This window comes from Cibotium barometz, chromosome 1 (genome assembly GCF_041138505.1).
Source record: "Cibotium barometz isolate CiBa-2024 chromosome 1, ASM4113850v1, whole genome shotgun sequence".
Classification (NCBI taxonomy): Eukaryota; Viridiplantae; Streptophyta; class Polypodiopsida; order Cyatheales; family Cibotiaceae; genus Cibotium; species Cibotium barometz.
The window spans coordinates 58,402,322-58,424,791 of record NC_141046.1 but is presented as its reverse complement, the minus strand read 5'-3'; the positions used below and the strand labels follow the sequence as shown (position 1 = coordinate 58,424,791).

The 22,470-nt window shown below is 44.7% G+C and overlaps 1 protein-coding gene across 4 annotated transcripts in view; it reads left to right on the top strand.

Annotated features, from left to right (window-relative positions):
• LOC147642232 (uncharacterized) overlaps positions 1-21,396 on the top strand; it is a 90,109-nt gene extending 68,713 nt beyond the window's left edge. For all 4 annotated transcript variants that reach the window (XM_086804209.1, XM_086804217.1, XM_086804201.1 and 1 more), the window contains 2 exons: positions 20,275-20,390; positions 20,498-21,396. In XM_086804209.1, the coding sequence (XP_086660335.1) occupies positions 20,275-20,367 (93 nt within the window). In that variant the 3' untranslated portion in view covers positions 20,368-20,390; positions 20,498-21,396. The remainder of the gene's footprint in view (positions 1-20,274; positions 20,391-20,497) is intronic.
• The last annotated feature ends 1,074 nt before the right edge of the window (positions 21,397-22,470 follow it).

Here is a 22,470-nt window from a genome sequence, read left to right as displayed (position 1 = left end):
TTGCTGTCCATAAATCTGCAGTATGAAGAGAAGAAGTCATATGTTCCCATCGCTGGATTTCAGAGGGAATCATATGGGATTTATGTGTGGTATTGTCCTTCCAGTGAGGGGAATTATTAAAATCACCACAAAGTAGAGCATTTGAAGACCAAGGATATTGGTTAATGGAGTCCCACATTTGAGCTCTGGAAGCTGAAATTTGAGAGGCATACAAGGAGCCTATTTCAAAAATCTCTCCATTGATCATGCATTGGATAATCATCCATCGGCCACAAGGACCATTATATGCTACACAGGGCTGCAGATCATGCCTGACTAAAATGCACAGCCCAGAGAATTGTCCAGATCTTGCATAAAATATATCATAGCCTGAAAAGAACCCATGCTCGCCAGCAAAAGAATGTTGATTATGCTCTTGCAGACACACAACATCAGGATGAGTATTGTTTATATAATGCCATAGGAGCCTCCATTTATGCTGATTGCAGAGGCCCTGTATATTATAAGAAAAACATTTAAGAGAAGTACGCATGAAAATATGTACAAGAGATGAACAGTCCTGAAAGAAAAAGGGAGGCATCAAGCCTCTGCCATTGCCACAGGGTCTTGCTGACCCTCAAAATCCAATTCCCTGACTAAATCATCTTCTTCACAAAGTGGAATACCCTTCTTAACTGCATTGACCCATGCCTTTGAGATGGGGCTGTCCGAAGAGTAGAAGGTTGACCAGGAGATGGAGCAGAAGCATCCCAATTGCGAGATTGGAGAGGTCTTTGTTTGAGAGGCACCGTCTTCTTTGCATTCTGCCAACCCTCGTGAGAAGATGAATTATTTTCCAGTAGCTTGCTTTTTCCTTTATCCTTGTTTTGGGCTAAATTGGCTTGGTTCCCTGTAGGAACTGAAGGCTTTGCTCTTTTAGCTTCAGTCTTTTCCACATAAGTCTTTTGACCTCCTTTATTAGATGGCGGAGGAATGGCAGCTGGAGGAGGCGGATGAAGGATTGAGGGACACTCAGAAGCTAGATGCCCGAACTTGTGACAAGAAAAACAAGCTCCAGCAAAAATGCCCCATTTCAAAGTGAAATATTTCTTTCCCAAATTAACACCCTCAATCTCAACTGCAATAGAAGAGGGGGTTGGTCTATCAGTATCCCATAAGATGCAAAAACGATTTTTGTTACCTGTGGGACGAGGGGGACAGATCACTTGTCCCAATGTCATCGCTAAGCCTGGAAGCTCTGTTCTCATGTAATCTGGGAAATCAACGACTTCAACCCATACAGGACAGTGATGTTTGATGAGATTCTGATAATCCTTATTAGGAGCCCAGGGCATGATGTGCACCATTTGACGACCAAAAAATAAAGGGGACATTTCCAGCATCTTTTGTTTGTCAATGCATCCAAGAGATGAACTTCATAAAATCCTCTGGAGGCAAAATAGACTCCTTCTACATAGCATCCACCTAGGAGAGAATTCACCCATTGTCCCACATCATTAGCCGAGGGTATTTTACCTGGAAAAAAGATGATGACTGCAGTTTGAGAGAGCTTCTTCAGAGGATGCACAAGAGAAGGCAACTTCATCTTGTAGGTGAGTTCCGGAGCAGGTAGTATCCATTCTCTTCTACTTTGTTGAAAATCCTCATTCAACATATCAAAAACATAGGAAGCATCTTCAGATGAAGGAGCTGTGGGGGGCAGAGTTTCCCTTAATTGTCTTTTAGGTTCAGGAGAAAGAGCTCTCTTGATATAAAACTTGCTTGTTTTTGCCATCGAGACTATTCGATTCAGCAGAGGGCACAGAACAGAAAAAGGGGACAGCTCTATGGAAAACTATCTTACACAAAAGGGAAAAAACAGTGACCTGTTGGAAGTGCGCACACACACACACACACACACGCAGACACACAGACAGTGCTATACACGTACGCAGGTCGCAGAAGACAGGAAGAAGAGCAGATTGATGATGATAAGACAGCGCAACTGGGAACAAGAGAAGGGAGCGAAGAGAGCTGCAGGGCCAAAACAGACCAGGAAGGAGCCCGACACAGTCCGGGAAGAGGCGCCTCACCACACGTACTCACCCAGAGCAGGCGAGCAGATAGTCTAGGGAGCAGGCGAGCAGATCGAAGGAGCAGGCGAGCAGGTCTCCACCGCCGTCTGACACACACCTACATACATACACACACCATCAAACTTCCTTTCGCCAACAGCCACACACACACACACTCTCTGTCTCTCACACACACACAAGCCTCCTTTCTTCTCTCTCTCTCTCTCTCTCTCTCTCCTCCTCACTTGGCACACGGGCGGGTTGGACTACAGGCGCACAGGGGCTGTCCATGCTCTTTGAGAGAGGTTGGCTACAGTAGAACTGCAGGAGAGCTGCAGCACATTTACTCCCCTTATTTTTGGGCTGGCTTCAGGAGGCGCACAGCCGACAGGTGGCACAGGAGAAGACAGGCTGAAAACTCATCTCTCTTCCTATCTCACGATTGGGAGTCTGATGCTTGGAGTTTTGTTTTCCTTGAACACACATACACGTTCCCTGTGACATCAGTGTTTTGACTGGCAGCGTTTTCTCTCCTCTTCTTGCTGGCTCATCGTTGTCTCGGAGGTTCTCTTTTGGCCCTTTGTGAGAGGAAAGGTTTGGCGGCTTGGAGGGCAAGAACAGGGAAAGCTTCAGGGCTGTTTTGGACGAACTTGTGGACTGTGTTTACAGCTGTATGCATGGACACTTGGCTGCGTGTACAGCAGGGCTGTATCTTAAGACGAGACAGGAAACAGGCCTATTGTTTATGGGATACAGGTCTTTGGTTTCTTGTGGAAAACATGTCTTTGGATTCATGTGAACACGTTGTAGGTTTTCTCGAGAAGATTAGTTACATGCAAGCTGTGGCTATAGGAAAGGACATGTGGTTTGGTACAGCCCTACTGTTGTTTGGGAAAGGGTTTGAGGGATCCATGGTAGAGATGGAGAAGACCTTTGGAAGCAGGACATGTGTGCCCTCTCTATGGTATGCTGTGCTATAATATCGAGAGTTCTCTTTTGGAAACAAATTAGAGTCTTTGCTGTGAGACAGGAGCACTGGAAGTATCGGGATATTTGCTGCTCATAGGGTGAGACTATGGGTAGTCGTGGCAACCCGGATCGTGGGGGAAAACTTCTGTATGCAGGACTCATGTGAGAGAGTCTTTCGATGTGAACAATGGATGGATTTGTTTGTGGATGCCGAGTGGACAAGAAGCCATGATGCAGGGTCTTTGCAGGCTTCAGGGGTTCTACTTTGACGGCTGAGTTTCCAGCCTTATTGTAATCAAAGCTCTCTTATAATCAATTAAAGAAATACTGCAAGGGACGCCACTGCGTTTTGGAGCCAATCGGTGTCCGTGTACTTTTGCAAGAGCACTCTAGCTCCCCCTGTTTGTTTTCCTTTTCTAGGTCCTCAAAGGTGTTGAAGTGTTTTGTGTGTGAGTGTTTGTTTCACCGCCCATCAAGTTTCTGAAGGCCGGTTTCATGGTTCCGTTGGCCGGGACATCGTCGACTTTCTTACGGAGGCTAGCCCGTGGGTTGTTTCATGAGAGTCACATCAAAAGCTTCAACATGTGGAAAGTGAAAAGGCAGTGCAGGATTATGTGTCTTTGCCTGTATGAGGTGAAGAGCAAAAGCTAAAGATGAAGCGGAGAAGAAAAGACACCAAGGAGGGGAAGTAGTCAGCCAGGAACAAGGAGCAGTTGAAGTGTTATGGTCCAAGAGATGGGTTGAAGGCTATGGCTTTCAACACTTTGTCACCAATGGTATCTTCACGGAAACTTCATGGGATCGGAAGGGAGCTTCTTTCTATGTTTAGCAGTGGTGATCTACTATGCTTCATTGGAACTTGTGCTTACCACTTGGGTGGAGTGCAAGCAGGTTTTGGTGCCTGTGGATGTATCAAATGAGGCTCAGACGGAAGCGGAGGAACGTGATGAGGTTCTTATTCCCGAGCAGATACTGGCACACAAGGAAAGAAAGGTACAAGGTAAAGTTTCCCGTTGCTATCTAGTGAAGTCCAAGAACTGTTCACCGTTGGATGCGAAGTGGATGGAGGAGGGTGACTTAGTATATTCACCTAAGGTATTGCAGCTTTATCTTGATGCCTTTGAGTTCGAGCCGACTCTTGTTACGGCTCAGTCAGGTTCAGCAGAGCAAGGGTTTGGAGCATTGCCTGATGCTCAAGAGGGGAGTAGCACCTGCGCTCCCTTGTTACAGACAGGCTCAGTTGTCATCTAGGAGTCGCTTGGTGACATCTTTGTATTCACCCGAAGGTACTGAGGCTGACAGTACATCTGCTTATGGGACTTCTATGATATTGTGTACTAGTCACATGAGATGGTAAAGTTGGGTATGGTTCACAGTCGGCCGCACCATGAACTATAACTGCAACTATGGATGGTTTTTGCCTTTGGAACTGAGGTATGACTAAGGAAGATTGGGACATTGATCTTTGTCATATGGTTCTGGCTGTTCTTGACCACAAGATTGGTCAATTGGATATTGAGATGATGCTATTTGTGGAGTAGGTCTCCTTTGGAATGGCATGGTTTGGTTAAGCTCAAAGTCTGTAGCAACCTGAGCTAACACTTCGAGACTCTATGAAGGGCATAAGTCTTGTGAGCAGTCCTAGAGTTGGTTTGGTTCATGGATATATGGATTGAACTTTATTTGTGCATGTATGCATACACTTTTTGAGGTATTACTGTATTATGGTGCCATTGGATCCTGGTACCATTGAGAATACATTGGGTAATACTCTGGGTTGTGTCGTGTGATGCATGTATATTGGTATGATACATCAAGTACTTTATTATGTTCATGGATGCACCACTGGGTGTGACTCCTGCGGGATGGCTATGAGACATATGTGGGAAGTACTTAGTGGATGTATTGTTTAGATGCATTGAGTGCATTTATATGCTCATGTTGCACTTTCAGTCGTGGGTCCTTCGGGATGTCCATGGGCGTAAGGCTTGCGAGCAGCCCTGAGACTGTTATTTTAGAGTAGATAGAGCATCTTGAGGAGCATATTGTTTGCGAATGCATGTGTGTCATGCATATGTGTGTCATATGTAGAATGATGCATGGTTTTGTTTTTGGCTAACACAGATTACGTGTTTCCACTTGGTTTTAGACTTTTGGTTCTTGTTCCGAAGGAGCAAGCAAGATTTGTTTGTCACCTACACGTGACAGTGTGGCCATAATGTGCAGGATGATTGTTTCATCACCTAGATGCACTTGAGGGCCATTGCTTTTGTCATATGGGGAGTCTTTGCTCATAAGATACCTTATTGTGCCATTGAGTGCAATCAAGGACGCTTGCTATTTTTCAAGAGGGGGGTATGTTATGACCCTGTGTTTTTCTGTGGACAGTAAGCAGGTGGGAACGGGGACATGGTGGACAGGTGAATGGCATTGGTTTGGAGTTGATAAGGAAACCCATGTGTGGACAACCCCAAGTGTGAAGGGGACAAAAAGAATTAAAGTTTAAAGGTTTTGTAACCTTTGGTACAAAGGGAATTTAATTATTAAGGTTTTATAACCTGTGATGATTTAAAAAAAGCTAATTTGGAGGATGTGGTTTTTTGCTATTGCTATTGTGTTTGCTTTTTAGGAGAAAAACGGGCTGTTTTTGAGGCGCCTCCTTATTGTTATAAAGAGAGAGGGTGGAAGAGCCGACGTGGGGGGGGGGGGGGGGGGGGGGGCACTTCTTCTTGGATGGCTGGTCGCCGGGGAGCATAGGCGACACACAGAGCTGCAGCGCAGGGCTTATCCTCTCTCTTGGTGAAAAGCAAGGCGGACACAGGAGGGCTGAACTGCAACTGCACATGGGGGGGCTTCTTTTGGCAAAGATGGGGCTGGTCAGGCTGCAGCACACACGACCTCATTCAGTTGGACACTAGGAGGACATGGCTAGATCCCTCACAGGAGTTGGGGACGAAGATGGCTTTCTATAGAGACCATCTTCTCCGCAGCTCTGAGCATGGCCTTATACTTAGACCGCGCTACATGGATACCCACCTGTCTCATGGATTGAGGTACGCCATGGGGCAGATCTGCACCTCTTCACATCAGTTAGAGATAGAGACAGGCAGATTTAGAGGCATACCTCCAGGGGACAGGATTTGTCAGAAAGTGACAGTGAGTACAACAGTATATGGCTGGAGTGGTAATCATCCTAGGAGCTCTAGCATGGGTCTCTGCCGGATGGCTTGGATATCTGCCATAGTGAGATGCTTGGTCGGACGAGCCCGATGCCTCACAATGATGCTCTGAATCCTCCGGTGTAGGCACCATCTCTGATGTGAGGATCCGCGAACCCTCGGTTGTAGGGCTAGATACTTACCTTCAATTCTTTCTTTTCTTTTCCAGACAGTGCATCAAATGTCACATGGTTGTAACTTTGGTCTCATAGGTCACTTTGGCCTTTTGAAGACGTTAATATTTCATTTCATTTTATTTCTCTCTCCTTGCAACGAACACGTGGGCTGGACTGTAGGAAGTGGACTGGTCACGCTTGGGCTCTCTTTGCAAAAAGCAGGTGGCGCACGGAGCTGCAGGCGGGGTTTTGCTCTCTCTTTGAGAGAGGTTGGCTACAGTAGAACTGCAGGAGAGCTGCAGCACATTTGCTCGCCTTATTGGCTACTATCGGGCTGGCTTCAGGAGGCGCACAGCTGACAGGTGGCACAAGAGAAGACAGGCTGAAAACTCATCTCTCTTCCTATCTCACAACTGGGAGTCTGATCCTTGGAGTTTTGTTTTCACCGAACACATGTACGCGTTCGGTGTGACATCAGTGTTTCGACTGGCAGCGTTTTCTCTCCTCTTCTTGCTGGCTCATCATTGTCTCGGAGGTTCTCCTCTGGCCCTTTGTGAGAGGAAATGTTTGGCGGCTTGGAGGGCAAGAACAGGGAAAGCTTCGGGGCTGTTTTGGACGAACTTGTGGACCGTGTTTACAGCTGTATGCATGGACACTTGGCTGTGTGTACAGCAGGGATGTATCTTAAGAAGAGACACGAAACTTGTCTATGGTTTATGGGATAAAGATCTTTGGTTTCATGTGGAAAACATGTCTTTGGATTCATGTGAACAGGTTGTAGGTTTTCTCGAGAAGATTAGTTACATGCAAGCTCTGGCTATAGGGAAGGACATGTGGTTTGATACAGTCCTACTGCTGTTTGGGAAAGTTTTTGAGGGATCCATGGTAGAGATGGAGAAACCTTTAGAAGCAGGGAGGGGTAGCTTGGGGACAGCTTAAAGATCAACCCGCTTTGTTCATGTTTGATGATTGTGCATCGGAGAATTTCATATCCACTCAGATGGCAGCTGCTTTGGGTATTGAAGTGGAGGACATGGGTCCTCAAATTGAAGCAGGGGCTGCCTTTGTTGGTAGAGAAGTGCAGGTCATGCCTATTTTTGGCAAGTTGCGCATTCAAGGCTATGTGGATCATGAGGATTTTCTTGTGGCGCCTTTGAATGGCTGTGATGTATTGCTTGGAAAGCCTTGGCATACACGTATTGATCCGTGCAAGGCTTACAAGACTAACAGGATCACCTTCATACATAAAGGCCGAGAACATGTAATTGATGCTGGTGAAGAGGGTGATACCATTCCCCTTGTATCTCATGTACAAATTAAGAAAGTAATGAAAAAGAGTATTTTTGCGTACTTGATTTTTGTACGAGATCCTATTGAGAAAACTAATGTACATGTAAACACTCTTTGTAATGATAGACTGAAATTTTTGCAAGAGCACAATGATTGTTTTGCTGATGAGTTACCAAATGAGTTACCACCTGTACGACCGGAAGATCATCGCATTGATCTTGTGCCGGGTAGCTCACCACCTAATAGGCCAGCCTATCGTGTAAGTGCATCCCAAAAAGAGGAGATCATGAAGCAAGTGAATGAGCTTCTTGAGAAGGGTTTGGTTCAGCCAAGCTCTTCTCCATATTGTTCACCCGTCCTCTTGGTTCAAAAGAAGGATGGATCCTTTCGTATGTGCGTGGATTATAGAGCTTTGAATAAGCTTACCATCAAGAATCGGTTTCCGATTCCATGCATAGACGACATCCTTGACAAGTTGGATGGATCGGCATGCTTTAGCCGAATTGATCTCAAGAGTGGATATCATCAAGTGCGTGTAGTGCCTGAGGATGTACACAAAACTGCTTTCAGGACAGCATTTGGGCTTTATGAGTATCTTGTTATGCCTTTTGGTCTTACAAATGTCCCGGCTACATTCAACGAAGAAGAGCATAAAGCTCATTTGGCTATTGTTTTTGAAGAGCTCCATAAGCATAAACTCTTCATAAATGCAAAGAAGAGTGAGTTCTTCTTGTCAGAGATACATTATCTTGGGCATATTGTGTCCAAAGATGGAGTGCGGATGGATCCTGTAAAGATTGATGCGATTCGGAATTGGCCCGAATTGAGTTCAGTGCATGAGATCCGTAGTTTTCTTGGATTATGCTCTTACTACCGCAGGTTCATTCGGCACTTTGCATGGATTGCTTCTCCTTTGCATGATTTGACAAAGAAAAAGGCCGTGTTCAAATGGACTAATGTAGAGAGAGATGCATTCCTCACATTGAAAGATGCAACTACTCATGGTCCAGTGTTGATCGTTCCGGATTTGCAAAAGCCTTTTTGTGTGGAATGTGATGCATCTGGAAATTGCATAGGGGCTGTCCTTAATCAAGAGGGACATGCCGTGGCTTATGAGAGTCGTAGATTGCATGATGCAGAGCTATCTCTTGGCATTTATGAGAAAGAGCTCTTGGCTGTAATTCATGCACTTACTATATGGAAACATTACCTTCTTGGGGCTGATTTCACTGTGAAGACATATCACCAGAGTTTGAGATATTTTCTTACTGAAACTAAATTGTCAGAGAAGCATATGAGGATGGCCAATTTCCTCTCTATGTTTCATTTTCAGATCTTGCAAACCCCGGGAAAGAAGAATGTAGTGGCCGATGCATTGTCACGAAAGCCGTATGTAGCAGCTATCTCGGTTGCCTCTCATGGGGACTTGTCTACCATGCGTGATTTGTATCATACGGATGCTGATTTTGCCACTATTTGGGCTGATTTGATGGCTGGTTATGCACATGCCTCATATGTGATCAAAGAGGGTTATCTCATGAAAGATAATTGCCTATGTGTGGTGTCTGACATGAGGCAAAAGGTTTTGGATGAGTGCCATGCTCCTCCATATGCTGGTCATAGAGGCATAATGCCTACTACGTACATGATTGAGTGGTATTTCTTTTGGCCAGGTATGCGGAAGGACATAGAGGCACATGTACGTGCATGTATCACCTGTCAAAAGGTCAAATTTGATAGGCAAAAGGCAACAGGTTTGCTTCAGCCATTGCCTATTCCCACGCAGCCATGGGAAAGTATTACAATGGATTTCATTATGGACTTGCCACGTACCCAACAGGGTAATGATGCAATTTGGACAATTGTGGACAGGTTTAGCAAAGAAGCTCATTTCTTGCCGGTCAAAAAGACCATCAAAGCTGAGCATATGGTTAAAATATATCTTGCACAAGTGTTCAAACATCATGGAATGTCGAAGTCCATTGTGGGGGATAGAGATCCCAGGACTACAAGTCTCTTTTGGCGGGCCTTATTTGATAATATGGGTACCAAATTGGACTTCTTGGATGGCTGGTCGCCGGGGAGCATAGGCGACACACAGAGCTGCAGCGCAGGGCTTATCCTCTCTCTTGGTGAAAAGCAAGGCGGACACAGGAGGGCTGAACTGCAACTGCACATTGCAGTTCAGCCCATGGGGGGGCTTCTTTTGGCAAAGATGGGGCTGGTCAGGCTGTAGCACACACGACCTCATTCAGTTGGACACTAGGAGGACATGGCTAGATCCCTCACAGGAGTTGGGGACGAAGATGGCTTTCTATAGAGACCATCTTCTCCGCAGCTCTGAGCATGGCCTTATACTTAGACCGCGCTACATGGATACCCACCTGTCTCATGGATTGAGGTACGCCATGGGGCAGATCTGCACCTCTTCACATCAGTTAGAGATAGAGACAGGCAGATTTAGAGGCATACCTCCAGGGGACAGGATTTGTCAGAAAGTGACAGTGAGTACAACAGTATATGGCTGGAGTGGTAATCATCCTAGGAGCTCTAGCATGGGTCTCTGCCGGATGGCTTGGATATCTGCCATAGTGAGATGCTTGGTCGGACGAGCCCGATGCCTCACAATGATGCTCTGAATCCTCCGGTGTAGGCACCATCTCTGATGTGAGGATCCGCGAACCCTCGGTTGTAGGGCTAGATACTTACCTTCAATTCTTTCTTTTCTTTTCCAGACAGTGCATCAAATGTCACATGGTTGTAACTTTGGTCTCATAGGTCACTTTGGCCTTTTGAAGACGTTAATATTTCATTTCATTTTATTTCTCTCTCCTTGCAACGAACACGTGGGCTGGACTGTAGGAAGTGGACTGGTCACGCTTGGGCTCTCTTTGCAAAAAGCAGGTGGCGCACGGAGCTGCAGGCGGGGTTTTGCTCTCTCTTTGAGAGAGGTTGGCTACAGTAGAACTGCAGGAGAGCTGCAGCACATTTGCTCGCCTTATTGGCTACTATCGGGCTGGCTTCAGGAGGCGCACAGCTGACAGGTGGCACAAGAGAAGACAGGCTGAAAACTCATCTCTCTTCCTATCTCACAACTGGGAGTCTGATCCTTGGAGTTTTGTTTTCACCGAACACATGTACGCGTTCGGTGTGACATCAGTGTTTCGACTGGCAGCGTTTTCTCTCCTCTTCTTGCTGGCTCATCATTGTCTCGGAGGTTCTCCTCTGGCCCTTTGTGAGAGGAAATGTTTGGCGGCTTGGAGGGCAAGAACAGGGAAAGCTTCGGGGCTGTTTTGGACGAACTTGTGGACCGTGTTTACAGCTGTATGCATGGACACTTGGCTGTGTGTACAGCAGGGATGTATCTTAAGAAGAGACACGAAACTTGTCTATGGTTTATGGGATAAAGATCTTTGGTTTCATGTGGAAAACATGTCTTTGGATTCATGTGAACAGGTTGTAGGTTTTCTCGAGAAGATTAGTTACATGCAAGCTCTGGCTATAGGGAAGGACATGTGGTTTGATACAGTCCTACTGCTGTTTGGGAAAGTTTTTGAGGGATCCATGGTAGAGATGGAGAAACCTTTAGAAGCAGGGAGGGGTAGCTTGGGGACAGCTTAAAGATCAACCCGCTTTGTTCATGTTTGATGATTGTGCATCGGAGAATTTCATATCCACTCAGATGGCAGCTGCTTTGGGTATTGAAGTGGAGGACATGGGTCCTCAAATTGAAGCAGGGGCTGCCTTTGTTGGTAGAGAAGTGCAGGTCATGCCTATTTTTGGCAAGTTGCGCATTCAAGGCTATGTGGATCATGAGGATTTTCTTGTGGCGCCTTTGAATGGCTGTGATGTATTGCTTGGAAAGCCTTGGCATACACGTATTGATCCGTGCAAGGCTTACAAGACTAACAGGATCACCTTCATACATAAAGGCCGAGAACATGTAATTGATGCTGGTGAAGAGGGTGATACCATTCCCCTTGTATCTCATGTACAAATTAAGAAAGTAATGAAAAAGAGTATTTTTGCGTACTTGATTTTTGTACGAGATCCTATTGAGAAAACTAATGTACATGTAAACACTCTTTGTAATGATAGACTGAAATTTTTGCAAGAGCACAATGATTGTTTTGCTGATGAGTTACCAAATGAGTTACCACCTGTACGACCGGAAGATCATCGCATTGATCTTGTGCCGGGTAGCTCACCACCTAATAGGCCAGCCTATCGTGTAAGTGCATCCCAAAAAGAGGAGATCATGAAGCAAGTGAATGAGCTTCTTGAGAAGGGTTTGGTTCAGCCAAGCTCTTCTCCATATTGTTCACCCGTCCTCTTGGTTCAAAAGAAGGATGGATCCTTTCGTATGTGCGTGGATTATAGAGCTTTGAATAAGCTTACCATCAAGAATCGGTTTCCGATTCCATGCATAGACGACATCCTTGACAAGTTGGATGGATCGGCATGCTTTAGCCGAATTGATCTCAAGAGTGGATATCATCAAGTGCGTGTAGTGCCTGAGGATGTACACAAAACTGCTTTCAGGACAGCATTTGGGCTTTATGAGTATCTTGTTATGCCTTTTGGTCTTACAAATGTCCCGGCTACATTCAACGAAGAAGAGCATAAAGCTCATTTGGCTATTGTTTTTGAAGAGCTCCATAAGCATAAACTCTTCATAAATGCAAAGAAGAGTGAGTTCTTCTTGTCAGAGATACATTATCCTGGGCATATTGTGTCCAAAGATGGAGTGCGGATGGATCCTGTAAAGATTGATGCGATTCGGAATTGGCCCGAATTGAGTTCAGTGCATGAGATCCGTAGTTTTCTTGGATTATGCTCTTACTACCGCAGGTTCATTCGGCACTTTGCATGGATTGCTTCTCCTTTGCATGATTTGACAAAGAAAAAGGCCGTGTTCAAATGGACTAATGTAGAGAGAGATGCATTCCTCACATTGAAAGATGCAACTACTCATGGTCCAGTGTTGATCGTTCCGGATTTGCAAAAGCCTTTTTGTGTGGAATGTGATGCATCTGGAAATTGCATAGGGGCTGTCCTTAATCAAGAGGGACATGCCGTGGCTTATGAGAGTCGTAGATTGCATGATGCAGAGCTATCTCTTGGCATTTATGAGAAAGAGCTCTTGGCTGTAATTCATGCACTTACTATATGGAAACATTACCTTCTTGGGGCTGATTTCACTGTGAAGACATATCACCAGAGTTTGAGATATTTTCTTACTCAAACTAAATTGTCAGAGAAGCATATGAGGATGGCCAATTTCCTCTCTATGTTTCATTTTCAGATCTTGCAAACCCCGGGAAAGAAGAATGTAGTGGCCGATGCATTGTCACGAAAGCCGTATGTAGCAACTATCTCGGTTGCCTCTCATGGGGACTTGTCTACCATGCGTGATTTGTATCATACGGATGCTGATTTTGCCACTATTTGGGCTGATTTGATGGCTGGTTATGCACATGCCTCATATGTGATCAAAGAGGGTTATCTCATGAAAGATAATTGCCTATGTGTGGTGTCTGACATGAGGCAAAAGGTTTTGGATGAGTGCCATGCTCCTCCATATGCTGGTCATAGAGGCATAATGCCTACTACGTACATGATTGAGTGGTATTTCTTTTGGCCAGGTATGCGGAAGGACATAGAGGCACATGTACGTGCATGTATCACCTGTCAAAAGGTCAAATTTGATAGGCAAAAGGCAACAGGTTTGCTTCAGCCATTGCCTATTCCCACGCAGCCATGGGAAAGTATTACAATGGATTTCATTATGGACTTGCCACGTACCCAACAGGGTAATGATGCAATTTGGACAATTGTGGACAGGTTTAGCAAAGAAGCTCATTTCTTGCCGGTCAAAAAGACCATCAAAGCTGAGCATATGGTTAAAATATATCTTGCACAAGTGTTCAAACATCATGGAATGTCGAAGTCCATTGTGGGGGATAGAGATCCCAGGACTACAAGTCTCTTTTGGCGGGCCTTATTTGATAATATGGGTACCAAATTGGACTTCTCATCAGCTTATCACCCTCAAACGGATGGGCAAAGTGAGGCTGCAAATTCAGCCGTGTTGGATCTCTTGAAATGTTATGTGGCGGATCAGAAGTCTTCTTGGGAGAAGTACTTACCGCTTGTGGAATTTGCATACAACAACACGGTGCATGCATCTACGGGAAAGGCCCCTTTTGAGATTGTTTATGGTAAGGTGGTTTTGCCACCCATCCTTCGCACAAAGGATGAGATATTTGCAGCTGATGAGTATGTAAGAGACTTGGATATTGCTTTTGCTCAGGTGCGGACAGTCATTGCAAGGTCACAAGACAAGCATAAAAAGGCTGCCGACAAGCATAGAAGGCAATTGGATGTTAAAGAGAATGATTGGGTATTGCTGAAATTTGAGAAAGCAAGACTTGCAAAGAGGCCTGGCAAAGAGGGTGCATATCCTAAGCTTACAACTAGGTACTATGGACCTTTTCGAGTGATCGAGAAGATCAATGAAGTGGCTTTCAGATTGGCATTACCTAGTCATTGGCACATACACAATGCTTTTCATGTGAGTCTCCTTCGCAAGTATGTAGGGCCGGAGCCCAGTGAAATGGTCATTGAGGATCCACCAGAAGTGGATGAGCTTGAGGAGATCTTGCAGCCAGAGCAGATTGTGTATCACAAGGAACGCAAGCTTGCTGCAGGCAAAGTTGTGAGGCGTTACCTTGTGAAGTTTAAGAACTATCTTCCCATTGATGCTAAATGGGTAGATGAAGAGTTCTTCAAAGATTGCCCGCATGTGCTTCAGACATATTTGGATGCATTTCAGTTGCGGACAACTGTTTAGAAGCGGGGGGGAATGTCACCATTTGGCCACCCAAATGGTTCACTCTTGCTTTCACACTATGTACATATTGAATTGGTGTCCATGGCTTATGGAATATGCCTATGCAGGTGATTGACACGTGTCATGCTGTATAGTTGGATATGATATTCCGCTGGGACTTGATGTTATTATGCCCGGAATATCTGGAGGACTTGGCTTTCCGCTGGGACTTGTGCCTTTGTGTACATGCCCGGAAACGCCTGGAGGACTTGGTTTTCCGCTGGGACTTGTGCCTTTGTGTACATGCCCGGAAACGCCTGGAGGATTGGCTTTGCACTGGGTCTGGTATTGCGTATACTTGCTTGGAAACGCCTAGTCTTATATGGTTTCATGAACGGAAATTGCTCATGCCAATGCTGCATTGCATAGCATCTTTATGTGCTTGCCTGCAAATGAAATTGCATGCTGTTTTCATGCCTGCATGACCTATGTGTAGTTCCGGGCTAGGGGACGCCCGCCCGTGAACCGTGCGTGTGAAACTGTCTGCTGACATGGTTGTGTGGCATGTGAACAGGTGGTAAGTATTACCCAATCTAGGCTCAAATAGCACTTAGGACTTAGCCAATATTTATAAGTGAGTGCGTTCCCACTTCATTAAAGTTTGGGCGCCCAAAAGTCACTTATAAATTATGACCGCTTCCAAGTTCACACTCACTGAAGTCCCGAGGCGGACAAGACTCAATGTCCAGGACCTGATCCTCCCTTTTTACTCATAAATGGGCATCTCCCCATGTCCCTTCACCTGATTGGACCCCAATTCACTTACTTATTAAGAGAAATTCGTGTTTTCTCTTCATGAGGATTTTTGGAGGCTGAAAACTCTGTTTTTTCCACCATTTCTCTCCATTTCCAAGCTCTCCATAGCCATACCCAACTTGCTAGGGTGTTTTCCAAGCTTCCAAGAGTGTTTCCAAGTGCTAATCACTCTCCTACTCACTCCCAATGACTGAAATTCAGCAAAACAGCTCTCATTTTTGCTGTAATTTCTGGTCTTTTTGCTGAAAACCCTAATTTCAGCCTTCCTTTCTCAAGTTGAACCATAGGGGAAGCTTTCCCAAGGTTCCCTTCATCCTCTTGAAGACTTTTGTCGCGAAGGATTGCGGCAAATCGAAGATATCAACACTTCTAAAGCTTTCAACGCGAAGGCTTCCGCTTGCAACAACTTCTATGAAGACTGGTAAGCTAATTGGACAATGTGTTGTCATTACTTACTCAGTAGAAGGGCAAGACTCCTTGTTTAGCCGCCCTGTGTAGTATTTCTCTTGTCCTATGTGCTCTTGAAGATGTTGCTACCTTGCTTGGTAGAACATAGAGCCAATGGTAGAGAATATGGGCACTGAAGTCGGGCCGGGCATCAAGGCAGCTCCTTGGTGATCTACATCGATATACCATTGTTTTCTAAATGCTGAATTTCATATGCATTGGCATGGAGGATTTGGCAATGGATGCCCGTGAAGCTATGTATTGAATTTCTCCAATAGTAATACAATTTACTCAAGGGAGGGGTCGGCCGTTCCGGCTCATTGTGTGCCTCTTGTCAATTCGGCAATTTACTTCTTGTATTTGAGCAAGTGTCCTTCAAATCTTAGTGTATTTAAGTGTATTGATTAGCATTGTGTTCAACCAAGCTACACGGAGATGCATACCCCGCCCTGGATCCCGAAGGGGCGAAAGGCATGGGATCTGAAGGTGTGGCTTTTGCCTTAGAGAATCTTCCCGCGTTTGTGGATGTGACCCTGGGAGAGATGGTGCTCCTAAAGGAAGAGTATGCCAATAGGTCCACCGACTACGGCGTTGTAGAGCTCCTCTCCGAGGATCCTGCGTCTCCTCAAGCACTACAGTCCACCCAAATCTTGAATGTTCCATGAAACAATCCACACATTTGAGAGCAGAGGGAGGCGGAACTATCGGGAATTTCCCTCCACTCTCAGAGTCTTGGGCAATGGTTTGGATGGTGAGTAATAACAATCTGTCCTAAGGCGAAGCCTCGTGAGGTGGTCACGAATCCTACCCTCCATGTGGAACCACTCTATCCGGGCCTTGGAGTTGGCATACTCTGGACTTGATCTATCATAGTTAACGTATTTGTAGGAGGGGGAGGGTGTTTCCATCGAGACATGAAGAAAAACGAAGAGCACCTCTAAGCTTGAGGACACCAACTCCCCGCCTTCATCCTTGTGGCCGGAGCCACCCAACTCCATCTGCGCTAGCGGCCAAAAATAAGTGAGCATGTTAGTAATCCGTGGGTCTTGCAGATGGTGAGAGCTCTACCGCTTTGCCAATGAATGGCGGTAGCAGACACGGAGTCCGTGCTCCATACTGTCCCCAGAGGTGTGCTCAAGAAAAAAGAGAAGATTATCGCGCCACTCTCCAGGGTGGAAGGCTCGGAGTGATGTAGAACCGCACAAATGCGGATGGGAGTCACCATCACCAAAATACTGACTTCCATTACAGGAAGGCATTGAAAGAAACTATAATCCACGGGATACCCCAAGACGTGGGGCCGCGGGGGCAAAAATGGTCATCTTGACAGGCTCAATAAAGTGGTGAATTAGTCGGCGTAGCGAGCTGGTATGCTATCTCCTCTTTGGATCAGGTGGGGTTGCTGGACGGCACGCATGCTCAAAAGAGGCAGTTTTTTTTTTTTGGGGGGGGGGGAGGGGGGGTAGGGAGGGGGTATTGTAAGGGATTTGCTACACACGTGTGAGGACACATCTATAAGGGGATACTTCTACTTCGTGAGATTTATTGACGATCCTCCATGTGTGCTTGGGTGTATCCATTGAAGCAGAAGTCAAAGGTTTTTATGTGCTTGAGATACTTTCCATGGCTGAAAATGTGTCTGCATGTAAGGTTAGTATCCTTCGTATAGTTCGAGGGGGGGAGTATATGTCTAAGGAATTTGCTACATGTGTGAAAGAGGCAGAAAACATCGATATACGGTGTCCTACACACCTCGGTAAAACGGTGTGGGAGTCTCTTATGGCATGTTGCATGGTGAAAGGGCAAGATTTTCCTCATGATTATTGGACAAATTGATGTACATGGGATTCATGGATGTAAAAGAATTAAGGCTAGATCATTTGTTCAAAGCTTAAAAGCCTTGTAGTAGATCTAAACTGTGCTAGTAAAGGTGAAAGAATCCATGAGGTGTACTAGGAGCCAGGAGCATTTAATGAAGCCCCTTATGTTGACTTTGGAAGGTAGAATCTAGGACATGTGAAGGCTAGAATCATGGAGATACTTTTTGGAGAGAATCATGGAGGATTATTAGCTCTTAAGCATGATTAGCTTAAGCCTAATCACTTTGTACTCAACATATAAAAGAGGCTCATTCTAATAAAGGTTACACTCTCTCATTCTCATCATTATGTTGCCATTACCTTAATCCTATTATGTTTAAGCTAATCTCTTTTACTTAATTTAATTAACATGGTCATTATGCCTCAACCATGATTTGGATCACTATCTTTGATCCTCCATGATGCCACCAATTTTGGTTGGAGACTATTATGTATGTCACTTATGTGCTGAATAGATACCCCACCAAAGCCTCGCAAACAATGACACCTTATGAAGCTTGGAATGGGATGTCTTGCTTATGCTCTTGTGCTTGAGCAACACCACTATAAGCTTGATGAGTGACAAGGTGGTCAAATGCATTTTTGTGGGATGTAGCCTTGGAAGCAAGGGGTATAGGCTCTACCAAGAGAGGAGGATTTCTTTAAGCAGAGACGATGTTTTTGTGGAAAACTCAGTTCAGCCCATGCTTACATACAAAAAATAGCAAGGTGTATGCTAGTGGGATTTGTTTGATACACTCCTACCTTTGTACAATTTGGGTCAGCCATATTTAGAGCAATCAAGCGCTCAAGAAGGTACTATAATTCAGTCCCTAACAGCTGCCAATGAGCCTCCATTGGTTGAGATTTAACCTGCTTTACAGCACAGAGATCAGCCCACAGATGAAGCTGGTGTGGAGCGTGAGGAGAACGGACAGCCATTTGGGAGTCTAGATGGGTGCGGAGATGGTTGTTGGATACATTACGTGACAGTGGAATGGCAGCTTCTTTGCCGAGGAGGGTATATGCATCATTAAGCATCTACTATGTTGTGGATTATTCTCTCATTGCAAGTTCATGCAATGAAGAGAAACTTGCTTCCTTTGAGGAAGCAAAAGAAGATGATCACCGGATGTGTGCCATGCTAGATGAGTATGACTCAATCCTTAAGAATAACACTTAGTATTTGGCTGATTTGCCTCGTGGCAAGAAAGCCATTGGTACAAAGTGGGTTTACAAGCTAAAGAGAAAGGCAGATCGTAGTGTTGACCACTACAAGGCTAGGCTTGTTGCAAAGGGTTATTCTCGACAGGAGGGAGGCTAGGTTTGTTGCAAAAGGTTATTCTCAGTAGGAGGGCATTGACTATGATGAAACCTTTGGTTCACATGTCACGTATGACTACCATTACTTGTATCATCGCATCGGCAGCACACCATGGTTGGCATGTACATTAGTTGGATATCAAGACTGCCTTCTTGAACGGTGATTTACATGAAGAGGTATATGTAAACTCAACCTCGTGGTTTTGTTCAAAAGTGGCAAGAGAAGAAAGTATTGTATGGCCTTAAGCAGGCTCCCAGAGCATGGTATGAGAAGATTGGTGCATACTTGATTGCACATGGTTTTTGCAATAGTCCAATTGAAAGTGCCCTCTATGCTAGGAAGACTAAAGATGAATTTTCTGTTATCGTTACGTATGTTGATGACTTGGTGCACACAAGCCTTGATGATGAGAAGATTTCAGTCTTCAATGCGTCATTTGAGATGACAGATTTGGGCTTGTTGCATTACTATTTGGGCATTCAGTTTCTTCAACGTGATGATGGTATTGTCATGTTGCAGTTGAAGTAAATACATAAGTCGTTGAAGATGTTTGATCTTGAAGCTGGAAGCTTGTTGTTACACCAGTAGAGACCGGTGCCCAGCTTAGTCTCCAGGATTCAGGTGATCCTAATTACACAACAATAGTCACGTGTTCATCAGTTTTAATAAAGGTGCACTGGATGTTCACCATGGCTTGCACTGGATGTTCACCATGGCTCCTCAATCACTTTGGATCAAAGAAGACTGGTGGCAAAGAAATTGATGAGTACAAAGACTGAACCATAACGTTAGCCTCATGCTCACACATGCGACCTTGCGATTCCCTGAAACCATAAACATTCATATCTAAAATTTATGGCAATGCCCACGCCTACATGTTCATGTCCCAAGCAACATGCAAACATGACACAAAGCACGCAAGCTATTATCAAGTTTTTGTGGAGAGCATGGTTGGTGACACCAAATTGTCTGGAAAAGTATTTCAAGTCTGTCTCTCTAAATGCTCTGACTCAAGATCAACGCCTTCAACACATAAGTACAAGATAATCCAGTAACTTGACAGTTGCATGTAACCCGCCATCTAGTACTTGTTGTGGATCGTGTTGTGTAGTGAGCATTGGGTTGTTTTAAATTGAGAGCTTGGTGAGTTACATAGTCAGCACCGTGAAACAAGTCACCTAGTATTGTTTTCGTGTAATAGTCCGTCCACTTTGGTGTGTATTTTACAATCTATGTTTTGCTGTCATTGTGGTTCTTTCATTTATGGAGTGGATCTGCATATAGGCAATAGAAGAAAAAGACCATCCAATTCGTACATTAGTTTGATTGACCTTTTTTTTGGGTGCCAGCTTTTAGAAGGGCTTCAAAATACATTTCAGATTGGAAGAAACGGAGTAGCTTTCACACATGAGAAGGGAAGCAGATCCCTTCCAAAAGCTTGAAAGATCTGTCTCCACACAAAGAGGTACCGTTCATGGGTTCCACAACCTTGTTATATTATGTTACACCATCAGATGTGACCCTGTTGCACCTTATTCTGACTGAATCTTTGACCACCCGTTGCTGGTTCAGGTTGGTGTCTTTCAAGGGACAAGCGACCTTCAAGAAAAAGTATCTTAAGCAGTTCGAAAGGAGACCTGTTTTTTATGGAGAAAACACAGATGATGATTTGCCGCTAAAAATACTGGGTGGTTTGCTATAGGTTGAGGTTGAAAATAGTTCATGAGTGTGAACCTGTGGAGTCAAAGTGTTCATCTGTGATCACAAGCTGTTTTGAAGATCAGTTAACAGGTTTCAAGCTATGATCAGAAGCTTTTTTGAACCTCTTACTCCTGTGTACTTTATGTAAACATGTAATTTACAGCTCAATTTTACTACTCGTTGGCCAAACCAACGAGAAAATGTTTTATGTCAGGCAGTTGTGTAGCTGGCAGCTGGATTTACAGATAGTGGGGAAAGCAATAAGAAAGGAAGAGGAGGTTTTTGATAGGAGCAAGGTGAAACTTTCCCTCTTCATTTCGCCATCACTATTTGGTTCACTGGGGTGTTAAAACTATCAGGGCTGTTGGTAAATAATATGGAATATGGCCATCTTTGTAGTGATAGAATGGGGCAGCATTACTTTAGATGGGGAAGTGTTTTGGTTGTTTACATGGGTTAGAGAAGGGAGGGTGGAGCCAATTGCTATGTTGTGAGGTAATTTCACAACTTAGCTCCATGCTGCTCAATGATGCCCTGAACCTGAAGTTTAGTAATTCAACAAGGCTGTGGCTGTTTAGTTGGGTTGCAAAACAATACTGATTCCTGTGTACAGAACAATGCCCGCCAATCAAATGGTCGGGACAGGTCAAATTGCTGGTCCATCCCGAGGGCAACCAAGATGGGGCCTCCTGATGTGCAGAGTGACGGACTATTCTGTACCCAGATTTGTTCTAATCTTAGAGATCCTCAATGTGATGCCTTTTTCTTCTCAGCCCACATATTTTAATACTGATTGATATCATATATCCTGAGACTGACTTCAAAGACAAAACTGTGAAACAACTCGACAAGAATAAAAACCCAATACTATGCCAACTTCTGACAAAAACCCCAGCAATTCTCCGTCACCCACAAACCCTCCCCGCCCCTCCTGCCCCCCCTCTCCCCTCCTCTCTCTCTCTCTCTCTCTCTCTCTCTCATTCAGAACTCCAGGTCTTTATTTATGTTCTGGTGTTTGCATGAATTGCCACAACACTGGCAGCAATGACTATTTGTGATCAATGTGGATCCATATTTCAGGTACACAAGCAGGAAAATGGATACACAGTTTTGAAAAATAGTTTTATTTTAAAAACTATTTGTACCCAAAGAAAAAGATACAACGAAGCCTTATAAGCATTTATTATTGTTATAGACGACCCGTACGTTGATGTAGTATGTAAAAAACATTAAGAAGCGAAACGTGGGAATGGAAGCCAGAATACGAAGGGTCAATTGAAACACAAGAATGGAAGCAGGAATACAAAGGGTCAATTGAAGAGATTTTTTCCTCTTATTTTTTAGAGATCCATGATTTCTTTTTTCTCTCCTTTCCTTGTCCCTTGGTTGTCCGTGGTTAATATGTAATAGATAGTAGTTCAAAATCCACGTCCAAAACTTAGGCGAAAGGAAAATAATCATCATTGCGCTGAATGGAGCCAAATGTATTGGCTCATGATAGAAGGGGGCCTCCCACTCACTTGAACTTGTGCCAATATCTGATAGCCTTATGGCTGATACATCGACAATAGGGCGGGCTCCAGGAACTGCATCTGCACGCCTCGTGAATAGGAAAGAATTCATCTCTGTGATTATGGGTTTGCGTTAACTTGTATACCGCATTTGTGGGCATTCGGGTTTCTCATCATAAGCGGGGAGAGCGCTGTTACCTGTAGCTTCAATTTTCAGTTGGAAGGCTTGAGAAGTCTGATTTATATCATGGTGAAAGAATCCCTAGAAAATGCAGTTTCTGAACTGCCGAATCGAGAGTTCTTGCAGATTTAAGTAGTCTGACAGGCTCACTG